Source organism: Sciurus carolinensis, chromosome 14 (genome assembly GCF_902686445.1).
Source record: "Sciurus carolinensis chromosome 14, mSciCar1.2, whole genome shotgun sequence".
Lineage (NCBI taxonomy): Eukaryota > Metazoa > Chordata > Mammalia > Rodentia > Sciuridae > Sciurus > Sciurus carolinensis.
The window spans coordinates 35,806,620-35,822,382 of NC_062226.1; the positions used below are offsets into that span (position 1 = coordinate 35,806,620).

Sequence of the window (15,763 nt, forward strand, 5' to 3'; positions counted from 1 at the left end):
TATTTTTAAATATGCACAGAAAAGTCATCATAAAGGAAATGTGCTGAAATGTGATTTTGGATGTCTTCTTTATACTTTTCCATACTGACCAAATAGTACAATGAGCACATATTATTACTTTTATAAGAAGGTAAAACTCTAGTAAATGTCGTTTTTAAAGGGAATAGTTTACAAAGTGTAGAATCCCAACTACTCAGGAGGCTGAGGCAGGAGGATCACACTGCAAAAAAAAAAAAAAAAAAAAAAAAGGCAGGAATAGCTTGAGGCAGAAATAGAACTTTTCACAAGTTGAACATTTTATTATTATGCACCTTTCTGCCAAATGCCAGGGAAGGAAATTTCTCATAGCTCCCCAAGGGACTTCTGGCTTGGCTCTGTTCTTTTCTCAAAGATATACTGGGCTTGTGATCTTCTGGGGGTACAATGTGTTGTTCCAGCTGGAGGTTTGTAATCTAGGCTCCCTAGAGCCAAAGGTTCTGTAGAAGAACATCAGAACTTCCAGGTGGCAAAGGGAAGTCAGTATTGCTTTTATATGCTGGGTTTTGGGTAAAATTTTTGTTTAAAAATTTTTTTTAAAAAAGAAGTATTTGACTACTTAAAATCAGCAAAGAATGGTCTGTTCCAATTCCTTCATCATATTGAGGCTTCACGATGGAATGGACTTGATCAAGGTCACCATCAAGTTCTTATTAGAACTAGAGCAAGATCTCTGGAAAGACAAGCCAGGATGCCCCTGGCTCCCAGCCTTGTGGATCCTTTCAAAGAGGTTTTGTACCAGGCTACTTTCCTTGTAGCAAAACCAAACCCTAGTGCTGCCTCTTGGTAGCACTTTGACCTTTAGTTTCAGAGCAACACATACATCCCCTCCCTTGGAAATTTCCTGTTGGGAGGGGTATTAACCTTGCAATGGGCTCTCTAGGGCAGAGAAGCCAGCCAGGAGAGCTCCCTGAGGTCAGTGAGGTTGCGTGGTTTGGTTCCTTCATTCCATGGATAGGAGGCTGAGGTCTAAGGAGGAAAGGAACTCCCGAAAGTCACTCAGGGAGTCCCCTATAGAGCTGGAACATGAGAGAGGAATGCCTACCTGTAATGTTAACTCAGCGTCCCCTTTCTTCAGAAGAAATACTCAGGACTCAGAGAGAGGGTGCCAGTTATCTAAAGACAACCAGGAATATAGGAGCTGAGTTGGGCATAGTCCATAATTCTTCCAAACCCCTAACTCCCAACCTGGGTTCTTAATCTCTCCCCACTTCTGTCCCTATGTCCCAGTTTGAGTCTGGATTTTCTGTTTGTGCATAGCTGCTTGAAGTCTTTTTCCTTCCTGATGGTAAATAGCCATTTGTTTTTTTCCAACTGCCACAGGATCATCCGGACAAAAGTTCAGCAGCCCCCCAACCAGCCGGTCCCGGCTTCCAGTCACAGCATAGGTAAGAACTTTAAAAAAAAAATTTGAAAATCTAATGGGCTCCAAATATTCTAAAGAACTTTTAATCATTCTTATGGACAGATAATTCTGCATAAAACACTTCGGCACACGTACTAATGTGCCTTCTTTGTCATTCTCCAAGGGCTGAACCTGGTAAATGAATTTTATAAATACTGCTAAAAGGTTTTGAATTTTACTGATTATTATGATAAATAGCTTTCACCATGAGACAGAAAATTGAAATCTAAGCCAAAAAAAAAATCCACTAATGGGGGTCTATAGAATGTCAGATAATTAAAGTAATAAATCAAGAAAGGGATACTTATTCATAACATTTTCTGCATCATTAGTCAGTAAGTAGTTTTGAATGTGTTTTTTTCTTCTATCAACCAGCCCTTCTACAATTCTTTGTGCGCTTGCAGTCTTGAGTGAAGATGTGGCAAAACTTCCCAAACTTACTTTCTCTCACTCTTGCTTCGATCTCATGCACTCTGAGAACTGTCAAGGTGGGGCTTCTGACACTCATGGGTGAAGTCTGAGAGTGACTGTGACCTTCTAAGGGCAGAGTCCTATTTCCTGCTACTCAAGAGTTCAGACATCCCCTGACTTTTTCTTTACAGATGAGTTGAAAATGACACGTGTCTGTTTAAGGTATTTTTTTCTCCACTTGGGACAAAAGAAGCACCTCTTTCTAACTGGAGGAGAGCTGCTTTACTGTAAGAGAGTGGGTGACCATCTGGCAAGCCCCTGACAGTTCACTGTCCCTGTGAGTGCTGCACAATCACACCTCAGAAGGGGCAGACGTTCCATGCCTTCATCACCGTCTGTCCTCCTTTACCTGCACCTGAACTTCTCACGGTGGTGGGGAACCACAGACGCCTGGCTTATAGTTTCAATTCTGTCACTAACTCACTCAGTGAGCTGTGAAAGTCCCTTCACCTCTCTGAGCCTCAGTTTCCTCACCGATGGGCACAAACCAGGTGCTCTCCAAGGTCTCTGATCCTCCTAGTTTGCCTCTTTGGATAAAGGTAAGAAAGAATCCCTTTCTGCCTTGAGATAATTCTTCATTTAGCAATACCTCCAGAAAGTGTTTGTCACCACTAGTACTACACATAGGCAGGACAAAACCCCCTATTTTCAAGGACTTCTCAGTCCAATGGGGGGATGTAACAGAGAGAAGTTTGCAAAACACTGAGATGAAGCCCAATAAAAAGGTATGGGTGTCGGGAGAGCAGAAGGAAGAGAAATGCCAGCTCTGCTGGGCTGTCCCGAGAGGGTTGAGGAAGTATTCTGGGGTGGCAGGATGTTTGCGGCTGAGATTTCACTTGTGGACAGGTGCGATGGTGCACGCCTGTAATCCCAGCAGCTTGGGAGGCTGAGGCAGGAGGATGGTGAGTTCAAAGTCAACCTCAGCAACTTAGAGAGGCCCTAAGTAACTCAGAGAGACTCTTTTCTAGATAAAATATTTTGAAAAAAAGGGCCGGGGATGTGGCTCAGTGGTTAAGCATCCCTGGTTTCAATCCCTGGTACCACAGGGGGAGGAAAAAAAAAAAAAAGAGACAAGAGAGAGAGAGAGAGAGAGAGAGAGAGAGAGTTCACTTGTGGCTTTAACTGTTTCAGGCCGTGAAGCAATGGGAATCAAACAAGTTGTAACTGATAATACTCTTTCAATAGGTTTAGAGGAATAGTTCTGTTGTGGGTCAGCAGAATGGTTTGCCCCAGACATTTTAATTTTTTTATGGAAAATCAATTTATTATGAATATCTATAAACAGACATTTTTATAAAAACTACATCTCACATGCATTATAGTCCTTTATGGTTTAAAAAGTTACTGAGCAGGGCTGGGGTTGTGGCTCAGTGGTAGAGCGCTTGCCTAGCAGGTGTGAGGCACTGGGTTCGAGTCATAGCACCGCATATAAATAAGTGAATAAAATAAAGGTTCATTAACATCTAAAATATATATATGTTACTGAGCAGTGAGGAAACTGCAGCTTAGAGAGATTGAATAATTAGCCAAAACTCATGTTGCCAGGAAGGGGTGGAGTCCCTCCTGCAGTCACAAAATACAGAATCAAATGTCCTCTACTCTGTAACCTGGTGACAGTGGCTTATATGTGACTGTTGCTGTTTAAAGTATCGAGTGACCTGTGATCCTCTTTCTTTTTCTGTTCTTTGCCTTAATACAGAAAAGGTTGTGAGATTTGCATAAATCTATTTTGAGGAGCCTTTTCTGGTGAAGGAAAAGAGAAGTTAAAGATTTCTACTTCTGTGTCTCTTAAGGTTGATCTAAAATCAGACTCAACCATGGAAAGAAAGGCAGGGTCCCTCTAGGTCTGTAGGACAAGGAGTTGGAGTCCCTCCAAAGAAAGGAAGAGCTCTTCATGGGGTCACCACTACTTCCAGTAATTTTCTGCCCTTCAGAGCCAAAGGTGGCTCCACCTGCCTCCAGCTAGTTATACCCAGGGAAATGTCTGAGATTAATCTGCAGGTTGTAGTGAACCAAGGCGGAACTGGAAACTCAGCTGTGGAAATGGAGAGGGTCCATGTGAGGACTGGTCTCTCCCTGGGCTCCGGGTGGGCCTGGAGTCAATGAGAAATTTGCACAGAAGTCTTTTCTCCCCCCAATCTCATCCTTTGGGTGTTGAGACCTGTCTCAGTCACAGATCCTGCCCCTGGGCGGGGGAAATCTAGACTCCAAGCGAATGGGCCTAAGGCCAACATGGGGCCAGGTGCAGCAGCTTATCAGCTAGAGCACTTTGAATCACTTCACCTTGTGGAGCCTCAGTGTCCTCATTGGATAAATGGGGATACACAGGGCTGTCACCCTAATCAAATGAAAAGCATTGCATTGGGCTGTGGCTGTGTCTCAGTGATAGAGCGCTTGCCTAGCTTGTGTGAGGCACCAGGTTCGATCCTCAGCACCACATAAAAAAGTAAACAAAATAGAACAAAGACATTCTGTCCATATTACAACTACAAAAAAAAATTTTTTTTAAAAAAGCATTGCATTAATGATAGGCACACTGTTGGTTCTTCATTATTAATGACTGAGGAACAGATTGGTTACAGGGGTTTAGACTTTAGTCTCCAGGCTCCAGTCACCACTCTGGCTCTTACTAGCTGTGTGAGCTTGCATGAGTCACTTATCTTCTCTGAGTCTCGGTTGCCTTACCTTTCCAATGGGGTCAATAACATATGGCTCATATGATTGTTCTCCAAATTAAATGTGATAATGCCTTCAGTTCTCAGAAAATATAAGTGATCGTTATTGTCATAATTAATGTTCAAAATAAGATCGAGGTAAACTGGAAGAAGGAAAGGTAGCAGGGAACTATAAAAAGACCAGGAGACCTGCTGCTGGGTTGGCTGTGCATGTGAGTGTGTGTTTATGTCACCGTGCATGGGTGGCTATAGCAGGGAGTCAACACACCCAAGAGTACTAGCCCTAGGTGTGTTTTTAGCACTTCCTGTGGTGCGCCCCAGCTGCCCTCTTTCTCTTCTCCATGCTTGGACTGGCTGGAGAAGCATGTTCCCTTTCTACTCTGTCCCTTTGTTCCTGTCTGTGTGGACAGTCCTCCTTGCTGCCCATATACCCTCTCAGCTCCCCAGCAGCAGAGAACCTGGGCAAAATGGCCGAAGCCTGTGTGGTGACACCGCGGGGCGAGTGTCCTCAGCCTGAAACTCTTGCTACCCCGCAGTTGTACCCAACCCAGTGTGTGGTGAGTGCCTCCATGACAGGACAGCAACTGGTGCCCTCTGCCCCTTGGCCTCCTGCTGGCCCTGACTGCCCCTCTTCCTCTGCACAGTGTCCACGGGCTCTGTGACACAGGTGTCCTCAGTGAGCACCGACTCAGCCGGCTCGTCATACTCCATCAGCGGCATCCTGGGCATCACGTCTCCCAGCGCCGACACCAACAAGCGCAAGAGAGATGAAGGTAAGAGACTGCAACCCAGCCCTGCCGGATGGACAGAGGGTCTGTTTGGTGTGCTCAGTGAGGGCGGAAGCAAAGGTGCCTGCTCAGCACCCCTTAGCTGCAGAGGCCTGGAGTTCCTAAGGCCCTGTCCTTACTGAAGGGACAAGGAGGGGCAGACAGACACCCTGCTGGGACGGTGGGTTGCTTGCTGATATCTTCCCATCTTTATCCCTGGGGTGGAGAAAATGGGCCTGGTGGAGCCCTGAGCTTTGTGGCCTTTGGGAAAACCCCGCATGTGCAGATATATGATCCCTGAGGGACCCTGTGTGTGGAGGGTCTGAACATAACACCAGTCACCCCTTCGTGGAGGAGCCTTGGAGAAGAGAGAGGGAGCTGGGTGAAGCAGTCACCACTCTGTCCTGCAGTGTGAAGGGGACTAGGAGTGTGGGGGAAAGGGGTAGGTCCTCTGAGGGACTGGGCACCCTTCTCAGAGGAGAAGGCCCTCAGCCTGGTGAAAGGGGGGTGTGGAGGGAATTAATAACCATCTTGTCTTTGCCCTTGGGCCTGGAAGGCAGGGGCCTTATGGGGATTACAGAGATGACAATCTTCCTGGTTGGTTTTTCTCAACCCCTCAGTGTTCCTGGGCCTCTGGAACCAGCCATCTCCGGGCTGGACACGGGCCCACCTTAACCCTCATCTCCTTCCACTGGATGGGCTGCCAGCACTGGCTGACATTAATCGGTTTGAAACGACCCCCTGGGAATCTGTAAAACCTTAGTCAGGAAAGAAAAAAAAAAAAAAAAAAGGCTGTGGTGGTCTAGGGCCTGAGAGCAGCGTGACAGAAATCTTGATTCAATTATTCTGTTCCTCCACACAATTCCCTTTCTGAGCGCCATGTAAGGGATGTATGTTCTCGTGAGCACATGCCTAAGTACTTAAGATCTGTAACTAGAAAATTGAGTCGGCCCAGCGGTGGATTGGCCTGTGGTCTGCGTGCTCCAGGCGGCGCAGAGCCGGGCTGTGGCCTCTGTCTGCAGCTGTGGGGCACGTGGGGATGATTCATGGCCCGTGGCACCTGCCTCACCTCTTTCCCCTGCTCCAGACATTCCCAAGCAGATGTCAGAAGTCTTTAACTCTGCGGGTTGCTGTGCCAGCTGCCGTGGGGGGCAGTGGGCCTGCCATCTCTGTTGGTTTATGGTGTTGACGGTATCATCTTTTCTTCCTCTGTCACCCAGACTCACAGCAGATGTGCCAAGCTGGGGCCCGGCTGTGTTTGATCATGGTGGAGGGTTGGAGGGTATGAGACTTTCTTGAAATTGGGGGGTCCAGGTAGAGATTTTTGGAGAAAAGAAAAAAATTCTGGTTTACTAACAGACAGGTCCTGATGTGGGGGGATTGCTTTGCTGAGTTTGTGGAGTGCTGTGTTGGCTCACAGTCTCTGCTCAGCTGTCACTGGCCTCTCAAGCTGCTTAAAATGGTGTAGAATGATCAGAAGGTGGACCCAAGAGTCCATATCGACAGTAGGGTTTACGACCTCGATGTTGGATCAGGACATCCAAGTGGTGTAACCGCTACTGATAGTGTTAGTCTTGACTGCTCTGTACTGGTCAGATCATTCCCTGAGGACTGTGGCCCATTTAGGACATTGATCTTTAAGAGCGGCTGTGACAGATGAGTCATAGCCTGGGCAGAGAGGGATCTAGGTAGAGCACCCAAGGAATACCTCAAGGCACAAAGAAGAGCAGAACAAGCAGGAGTGGATTATTGTCTTGAAATATTTAAAGGGCTAATGTGGAAGGAGAGAGGAAAGAGACTTTGTTTTGTGGCCTCAGAGGCCAGTGTGTGGCAGATGCAGAGGCAATTTCAGCTCAGTGCAGGAAAGAACTTCGTACATATGAAAGTGGTCTAGGGAATAACAGGGAGGTAGTGAGTATCCTGTATGCAAGCAGACTAAGTGGCCCTTGCTGGGCTGCCGTACAGGACTATCAAGGATCAGATGTGGGTTTGGATGGTCTTTGCAATCCTTCCAGTTCCGAAATTTATAGTAGAGTCCTGATCCCCAGGAAGGTTTGGGAGGAAGGCCAGCCTGTGGTCTGTGAGCTAAGGGAGAATGACTTGATGGTCCTCGAAGCTTAGAGAATTGGGAAGAGTGAGGAACCCAGGCAGTAACCAGAATCTTCCCCTCACTCTTGCCCTGCCTCACTGAGAAGATATTGAGCAATGCCCTGGCTGACATCAGGAAAGTGTCTGAGGGGAGTGCTGCATAGCATCACCTCCTGTCCTTTCCCATCCTTCCTTTGTATCTCCCTGGATCCCGGCATGGGCTTCAGGGGAAGGTGAAAAGGCAGAAATTGCCCATTTTATTATAAGAGGTGACGAGGCCCCAGGGAGCTCCCTCACAGTGTCAAAACCACACAGCTGCTGTGGACTGGGGAGTTGGTTGGAGCTGGGGGGCTGCAGACATCCCCTGGAATTGTCTGGCTGTCCGTTGTTTCTCGGCCTGGGCCAGACAGAGCCTAGGAATCATGTAGGGAAGAGCTTAAAGCAGAGGTGTGGCCAGGCAGTGGTGCAGGCCTGTAATCCTAGCTTTCTCAGGAGCTCTCAGCCACCTGAGAGGAGTGACAGGGAGAAACAGAGATAGTGGAGGGTCAGGAGGAAGGTGGCAGAGTCCTTCCCCATTTCTCAGAGTGAGATGACCAAGGCTTTGCAAAGTGGAGTCACTTACTCATCCCTGGTGCACAGTCACCTCCGACCGGACTTGGGTTTTACTCTGTGGGCATACCCTCGGGCTGTGATCCTGCCCAGATCTCAGGGCTGGGGTGGAAGGGAACAGGGTACAACCACGGAAGGTGGGCTGGCAAGTCAAGACTGCAAATCCAAAGTCTCTCTGAGGGACACTTATGAGGTGATGCCAGAGGGGGAGAGCAAGGCAGAGAGGGGCCAATTTTGATCACAAGGATCTGGAAAGACTCCTCATAGGAGGTAGCATTGGAGGGCTGGGTAGTGGGAGGAGAGAATATTCTAGTCTGTGCCAAGTCTGGTACTCCAGTGAAAGGACAAGCGGGGCGGGACTCAGACAGGGAGGGACGGGGCAAGAGAGGTTGGGGATCAGGCATGACCTCAGTCCCTGAACTTTTAGTCTGGAAGCAGTGGTGAGATGGTTTTGATGGTTTAGAGACTCAAGGAACATGTGCTGTGCTGGATGTTTTGAACATCAGGATGGATATGAGAGTGATTAACTTAGCAACATCCAATAGAAATAGAGAACAAGCCACATATGTAATTTAAAAATTTCTAGGGACCACGCCAAAACAGTAAAAACAAAGGAGTGGAATTAATTTTAATAATGTATTTCATCTGGTCCAATATACCCCAAATATTATCATTTTAACTTGTGATGAAATTGAAAATATGACAGCATGGTTTCCCTTTTATTTTGTGCTAAGTCTTTGAAATGTGTTTTACACCTAAAACACATCTCGATTTAGATGCTAAACACTTGACAGTTAAAGTCAAATATAGTCAGTCCTATCAAAACAATAAAATTGTGTTTAGTGGGGAAAATACTTTACATGGCTTCTGTTTTAAATATAAAGTAATTAAAATTAAATAATAAAAAAAATTTATTCCCTTGGTTGTACTAGACACATTTTAAGTGCTCAGAAGATAATGGTTACTGTATTCGACAACATTGAGCACATAGTAGGTACTCAATAAATGATCCTTGGTGGAATGGAGCAGTCACATGCCTTGAGAGGGACAGAATTACTGAGGAATTAGTGAATGGGAGCTCCCGTCTCCTCAATTATGGGGCTTCCACAGAAAGCCCTGCTTGAGCGAAGAGTTCTGTAGTTAGAACAAGTTAAAACATTGTCAGGGTAGCAGGTTGACAGGGGTTGGTTCTAGGTTTTTTTTTTTTCCCAGAATGCCTCCAAGACCAGACTTGGGGATGTAGCCCAGGATCTATCTCAGACAAATTGTTCTGTGACTGAGGCAACAGATTAGGTCCCTGTGACCTCTGAAGGCAGAGCTGGGGCTGTGAGAAGAAGCTACAGGGAGACAGGAGACAGACTGAGAGAGGCTTAGCGCTTATGGACAACAGCCAGGCATGTCCTCTTGGAAAGGTAGTGAGTTCCCTGTCCCTGGATGTGTGAGCAGGGCCTGGATGAATGAGAGGCAGAAGAGTCAAAGAAGGCCTCCTGGTTTGGACGCTGCGATTTTTTGGGGCCTGCGACAGCCTGCTTCTGTCAACCGCGCTTGTGTCTGAGCGGTTCTTCCCATTTGTTTCCCTTCTATCACCTGGCTCTGAGTCTGCCGTGCCTGTGGATGCAGCTGAGCAGGGGCCCATGTCATGCATTTCTGTGCCCATCCCAGTCTCTGGGACAGGCCTGGCTCACAGAGATGCTCAGGAGGCTTTCTTGGAGGCTGAGAGTCAGGCTGGTGTTCCACCCAGGGGAGTGGGGTGGCCTCATTTCTCGGTTGCTCTGAATTCAGAGCTTTCATGGAGAAAGTGTGGCACCAGCCTCAGGAATCCTGCCCAGCTGGGGCTCAGGCCCAGAGAGGTCCCTCCCTCTCTGGAAGGCCAGAGGAGTGGTGGTGGGGCTGGGCTTGGCAGAGCAGGCCAGCCTGTGAATAGCGGCCATGGGTGAAAGGGCAGCCCCAGACCCTCTGCTGCTTCCTGGGCCTTTGATCTCTGGTGAGGCCTCCTTCCGCCTGTCTCAGGGCCCCCATTCAGGTCCTCTGGACCTCCCTTCTCCTCCTCCCCCAGAGCTTGAAAGGCCCTGAACACACCAAGGTCAGTGGAGTGAGAATCCCTTTCAGCAGCTCAGAAATCTGACCCGTCCAGCACCAGTGTGGATCATGGGGGCCAGAAGCTTCTGTGGGCAGTAGAGGTATATTGCAAGTGGAATTTCCAGCCTTCTGGAACCTGGATTGCCCTTTATCTCAGGAGGGCACAGGAAGGTCAGCCAGAACCCAGACACAAGCAGTCCTTTAAAAAGATGCCAAGTCCAATGAGACTCCCCTGGAGGAAGTTTGGGGGCATTTGGCTAGGGGGTCCTGTCATGACTCTCTCCATCTCTCTTTCTAGGGTTACCTGTCCCCTCTGTTTTTGTGTTTCTCCCCATGTCTTTTGTTGGGGTGCATCTCATTCTGTTATCTGACTCTGTTTTGTTTATTGAACCCCCCTCCTAGCCCCACATGTACACTTTCCCTCTCTTCTCTCTCCTTTTTTCTCTCTTCATGTTTGTTCTTGTTCTGTTTCTTTCTTACCAACTCCCTTCAGGCTGGAGGCCCCAGCTTAGCCCTGCCCCACAGACCTCCAAGGGAGCCATGGTGTGGAGGGACAGTGTTTGGGGTGCTCTGTCTGACCATGGGCAGGCACTTGTCTTTTCTCCTTCCTAAGACCCTTTTCCTTTCCTGGACATACAGACCCTGTCTGCTGCCTCTGTGCTGGGGTTGAGTGGGGGACAGAAGACTGGTATGGATAGTGGCCAAACCCTTCTCAGATTTCCCGCGCGGGGAACAGGTGGGAGGCAAAGCTCAGGATTCTGGAGAAAGGAGTTACAAGCAGCTTTGTGTCACCAAGATTCCACACCTTTTTCCTCTTCAGAGAGTCCCCCAAATGGTTTCGAGATGAGGACACAGGCTCAGAGATGAAATGGTCTGAGGACTTCCTGTGGTGAAACCCTGGGCAGGTTAGGTGATCTCTCTGGACTCCATTTTGTCATCTGGAAGAGGCGACACAAGCCTTGGAGATTATCCTGAGGATAAAGACAAGCGGCTGCCACAGAGGGTTTAACTCAGCCTGCTGGTGTTAAGGGCTTAATGAATGGCCACCGGGGTTCGAGGACGCGAGGCCATAGATGGCTGAGGATGGCAGGCTCTGGCTACAATTCTGTCTGGCAACTGAAAGTAACTGATCTGCCCACCACCACTTCCTGTTTATAACAGTCTGTACCTGGGCACTGGAGGAACCTGGTGAGGAGAAGCTGGGGAGCCCAGGGACATCTAGGATGAGCAACAGTGCCCCCAGGTGTCGGCAACTGGACCGAGGGCCCCATCGCTTTCCTTTTCTTCCTTTTGCTTCAGGCTTCCAAGTCTTTCACAGAGAAGGGGGGCCAAGCCTCAGTTTTACATGAAAAGAAGCCCTGGGTGCATGAAGTGTGGAGGCCTCCAGGGTGCAGGGCGACGGAGGGCCTCTGGCCTGGGAGGGCTGGACGTCTGGGTAGTGATTGGGGTTGCTGGCTTGGGCCTCGGAGAGTGTGTAAGGACATCTCCCTCCAGTCATTATACAGAGGGGAAAATACACTGGGAAGGAGGAGGGTCTCTGGGTCAGACAGTTAGACCTAGAAAACTGATAGGGAGAATTGGCTCCTCAGAAAATCCTTGGTATCTTCCACCTTTCAATGTGACAAATCTCAGCTCTCTTCTTCCCTCCTTTTGCCCATTCTTAGAGGTCCATCCCCACTTCTGAAAGCCACCATGCCCCTTCCCATGAGTGCATCACCCCAGGGGGCTGGCCCTGATCCCCAGGGCTCTGACCTTGCCACAGTGGCCCGCTCCCCCCGCTCCCGTCCTTTCTGTGCTTGCAGTCCCTGTGTGCTCTCTGTCACTGCCCATGCAGGACCCTCCACCCGGAGTGCTGTCCTTGACGGCGGCTGTTGGTTCTGAACTCCGCTGGGGAGATGGTCAGCGTCTGGCCTTCAGTCCTTCACACCTGGCTGGGCCCACTCATCAAGCCAGCGGGCTCTGTAGACTCAGGGGCACCCCTTCCTCACAGTGGCTTTAGGGATGGGAAAGAGGTTATCGCCATTTTGTCTTGGTCTCTGCTGAGGTTTCCTAGGGTAGGTCCCCACTCTGGTCCTGTGTGAGGTGTCTCCTGGATGTACCTTCCTGTACTTCCCCAACTTCTCTTCTTATCAAGGCAGGGGCCAAGACCAAGGTCTTTGCTAGAAGGGTATTGCTCAGAACCAGGTGGCAATGGCCAGGCTAGTTGTTACACTTTAGTTGTCTTGCTCTGGATTTACAATTTTGAATTTGTTACCGATATTTCAAAATCAGGAGGTTTCATGTATGGATGTTGGCTATTGGCAGGGGATCAATCTGGCCCCTGGGTGGCAACTGCCCTCTGGGGCTGGTGGGCCTGCAGCCCTCAGACTGCTCAACTCCACTTTGAAAGCCAACTTCAGCAACTTAGTGAGACCCTGTCTCAAAATAAAAATTAAAAAATGGGGTAGGAATGTGGTTTAGTGGTTACACATCTGCTTTGCCCTGGCCCCTCCTTCACCTGGGTTCAATCCCTAGTAAATAAGAAAAGAAAAGAAAAGTTTCCATCCAGTCTGTGGCAGCTGAAGCCCATGCGAGGCAGGTTCTGGAACTGGTCTGGTATTTGCATGCATGTGTGCAGTCAGCAAATTAGGTAGATGGGCTCTGAGGTCCAAGGTAGGTGGGTAAGGAAAACAGCCACTTAGGCAGGGTCAAGAACAGTGGGGCTGAGATCAGTGACTTCATACTCTCTAGATAGGATAGTCCAGGGGTAGTGGCTCGGGCTTCACTCAAGGGCACCGAGGCAGCAGTTAGTGACAGGGATGCAAAGGACCCGGGTTTCTGGTTTCCGACCTAGTCGGCCACTCTCCCTTGTCTTGTCTTGAGCGGTGAGTACCTCAGCTGGGATCTAGGCAGACAAATGCCAGAGGCCTCCTGATTGAAGGATGAGTTTAGGTGGTTAATTGAGGGGCTCCATGGGCCTTTCCCTAGTGCTCCGGGGCCTGTCCCATGGGTGGGGGCCAGATTTCAGTTCCTCCTAGCTCCTGGGTCCCTGAGTTTCACTTTGATTCAGTAAGTGAGAGCCTGTGTGAGAGCCAAGACCACTGAGCCCCCTGCCCCCAACCCCTGTTTACACACCTGCTTTGCCCTGGCTCCTCCCTCACCCCGCCCAGGTTCTTTCTCCCACAGGACCCTACACAGGTGTTCTGGACAGCCCAGGGGCATGGGACCAGCAGTTCTCAAACTTTTGGTCTTGGGACACCTTTAAACTTTTAAAAATTGAGGACCCCAAGGAGTTATAGTGTATGTGGGTTAATTAAAATGGATACCATTTTGAAATATTATTAATTTATTAAAACAACATCAATACAAGTAGCATAAATAGTATTCTTGAAATAAGAAAGATCTTTTCCAAATCAAGTATTTAGTGAAGAGTGACGCAAGTTTACAGTTTTGTGCAGATCTCTTTACTGTCTGGCTGAACAGAAGATAGCAGGATTCTCAAGCTGCTTTTATGTCCTATCACAAAGCTCCACATCTTAGAATTGGGACAACTCCACTCTAGACTTGTGAAATAATGAGAATGAAGGCAGATAACATAGTGGCATTACAATGAAAAGGTGTGACCTCAGAGCCCTCCTGAAGGATCTTGGTGACTCCCCTAAGGGTCCCTGGATACACTTTGAGAACTTCTGCTCCAGGGCGCTGCAAACTCTGAACTAGCTAGTCATCACTGTACAGATAGGGACAGCCGTTAAGTGGTTCCGATGATAAGAAAGGTGCCATGTACGCCTCCCATTCTTAGCTCCTGAAGGTGAGCTGGGGAGAAAGTGGAAAGACACATTGGGCTTTGGAAACCCCCCTATAGCAGAGTGAGCTCCCACAGGAAGGTACAGCTGAGGGTCCTTGCAGAGTGTTGGTAGGGTCAGAGGTCTGATCTCCCTCCAGCATGCTTTCTTCTGTGTCAGCAGCAACTACCCAGTGCTCCCTCAGAGCTGGGGAATGGGCGCTTTGGAACCCAACCCCACCTCCCCACCTGTCCCAGCTCTGCATTTACCTGCAGACCCTACCCCAGGCATATTCTCAGTGTGTGTGTGTGTATGTGTGTGTGTGTGTGAGGCAGCAATGATATTCATTGTGAATGAAATAAATGAAAACAAAATAAGGAAGTGGATTTGGTATTTATCTCAATGCCTGGCCTTTGAGGAAAAGCAGGTCTGAAGGGCAGATGAGAAGGGGAGATTTTGTTTTGATTGCATAGGGCTTCTGGGTATTTCTGGAACACCGGCGGTTGGTGACTCATATGCATGTGTGTGTAGAGTGTGTCTGTGTGCACAAGCATGTGTCTAAGTTCACTTTGAAATTTCCAATTTTCATTTACATTAGTCCTTTCTTGGATCATTTTTATCATGGATGGAATAAAATGGGGGAGAGGGAGAAAAAGGGAATGTCCGGATGTAGTTGAGAAGAATCGAGAGGGAGGAGGATATAAGAAAGATAAAGGGGATGGCGCGTGTGGGAAAGAAAGTGCTGGCAGCTGAGCTCTGAGCAGACAAAGAGAAAGGCGCCCCTGGAGGGATGAGAAAAGAGGATTAAAAGCAACACGGGGGGTCAGGTACTTCCCAGAACCTGCCACCAGGTGGCACCATTGGCCCAGGACAGCTTAGTTGCTGCCCAGGTTTAGGGACAGAGGGGTAAGAGGGCAGTGTGTACTGACCATTTGTGAGGTCTGTCTTCTTTAACTGAGCTAGAGCCAGGATGTCCAGTCAGGCTGACCATTTGCCTGAGTCTCACTTCTCTACCAGCATTCAATCCGGGAGGGGGCTGGACCATCACTGTTAGGGATTAATCTGGTCTTTTATCCCCATGTCCCCCATGACCTAACAAGAACTTCTGGGAGTCCTTGGTTCTACTGTAAGTCTTTCCTTGCTGTGTGACCTTGGGCAAGTCACTTCTCTCTGGGCCTTGTTTCCTCGTGTTTAAACATGATAATTTGAAGGGTTGATTTGTAAGGGTCTTTGGGGCTTTGACATTCTGTGAGAGTGTCCTGGAGTTGGAGTTAGAGTCTGAATCTTTCTCTGTTAGCTGTGTGACCTTGGGCAGGTCATTTCCCACCTGTGGGAGTTTTAGTACTATCTCCTTCTCAGAATCTTATATAAAATAGAAGTTGAAAAATGAAGTGTTTTGTTGGTACCATTGGAGGGGAAGGAGTAGCTATTTCCTCTGTAATTTAAGGAAGTCAGAGGCAGGGGTTCCACCATCCTCACCACTTAGAATGTTTGTGCCTCTGCCTGTGACCACAGAAAAAGGCCTTCTGGCAGGTGTCTGCTTGAGTCTGCCCTCCACATGTATATAGTGGCCTCAGTGACTCTTCTGAAATATGTCCAGGACTTCTAGTACTGGGGATTGAACCCAGGGGCATTCTATCACTGAGATACATCCCCAGCCTTTATATATATATATTTTGAGACAGGATTGCACTGAGTTGCCCAGCATGGCCTCGAACTTTCGATTCTCTTTTCTCAGCCTCCCTAATAGCTGGGATTACAGCTGTGCACCACCAGATGAAATAAGGTTCTGATCAAAGACTTGCCTGAAGAGTTTTAGTCTTTCATATCTGCCCAGTGTTCTCAGAAGCCATCTTCCTAACAAGGCTT

General features: G+C 48.4%; 1 protein-coding gene across 1 annotated transcript in view; it reads left to right on the forward strand.

The window, feature by feature from the left end:
- Pax5 (paired box 5) overlaps positions 1–15,763 on the forward strand; it is a 184,550-nt gene that overhangs the window by 17,373 nt on the left and 151,414 nt on the right. Inside the window, exons 4-5 of the mRNA XM_047525710.1 lie at positions 1,360–1,424; positions 5,232–5,360. Coding sequence (XP_047381666.1) covers positions 1,360–1,424; positions 5,232–5,360 — 194 coding nt within the window. The remainder of the gene's footprint in view (positions 1–1,359; positions 1,425–5,231; positions 5,361–15,763) is intronic.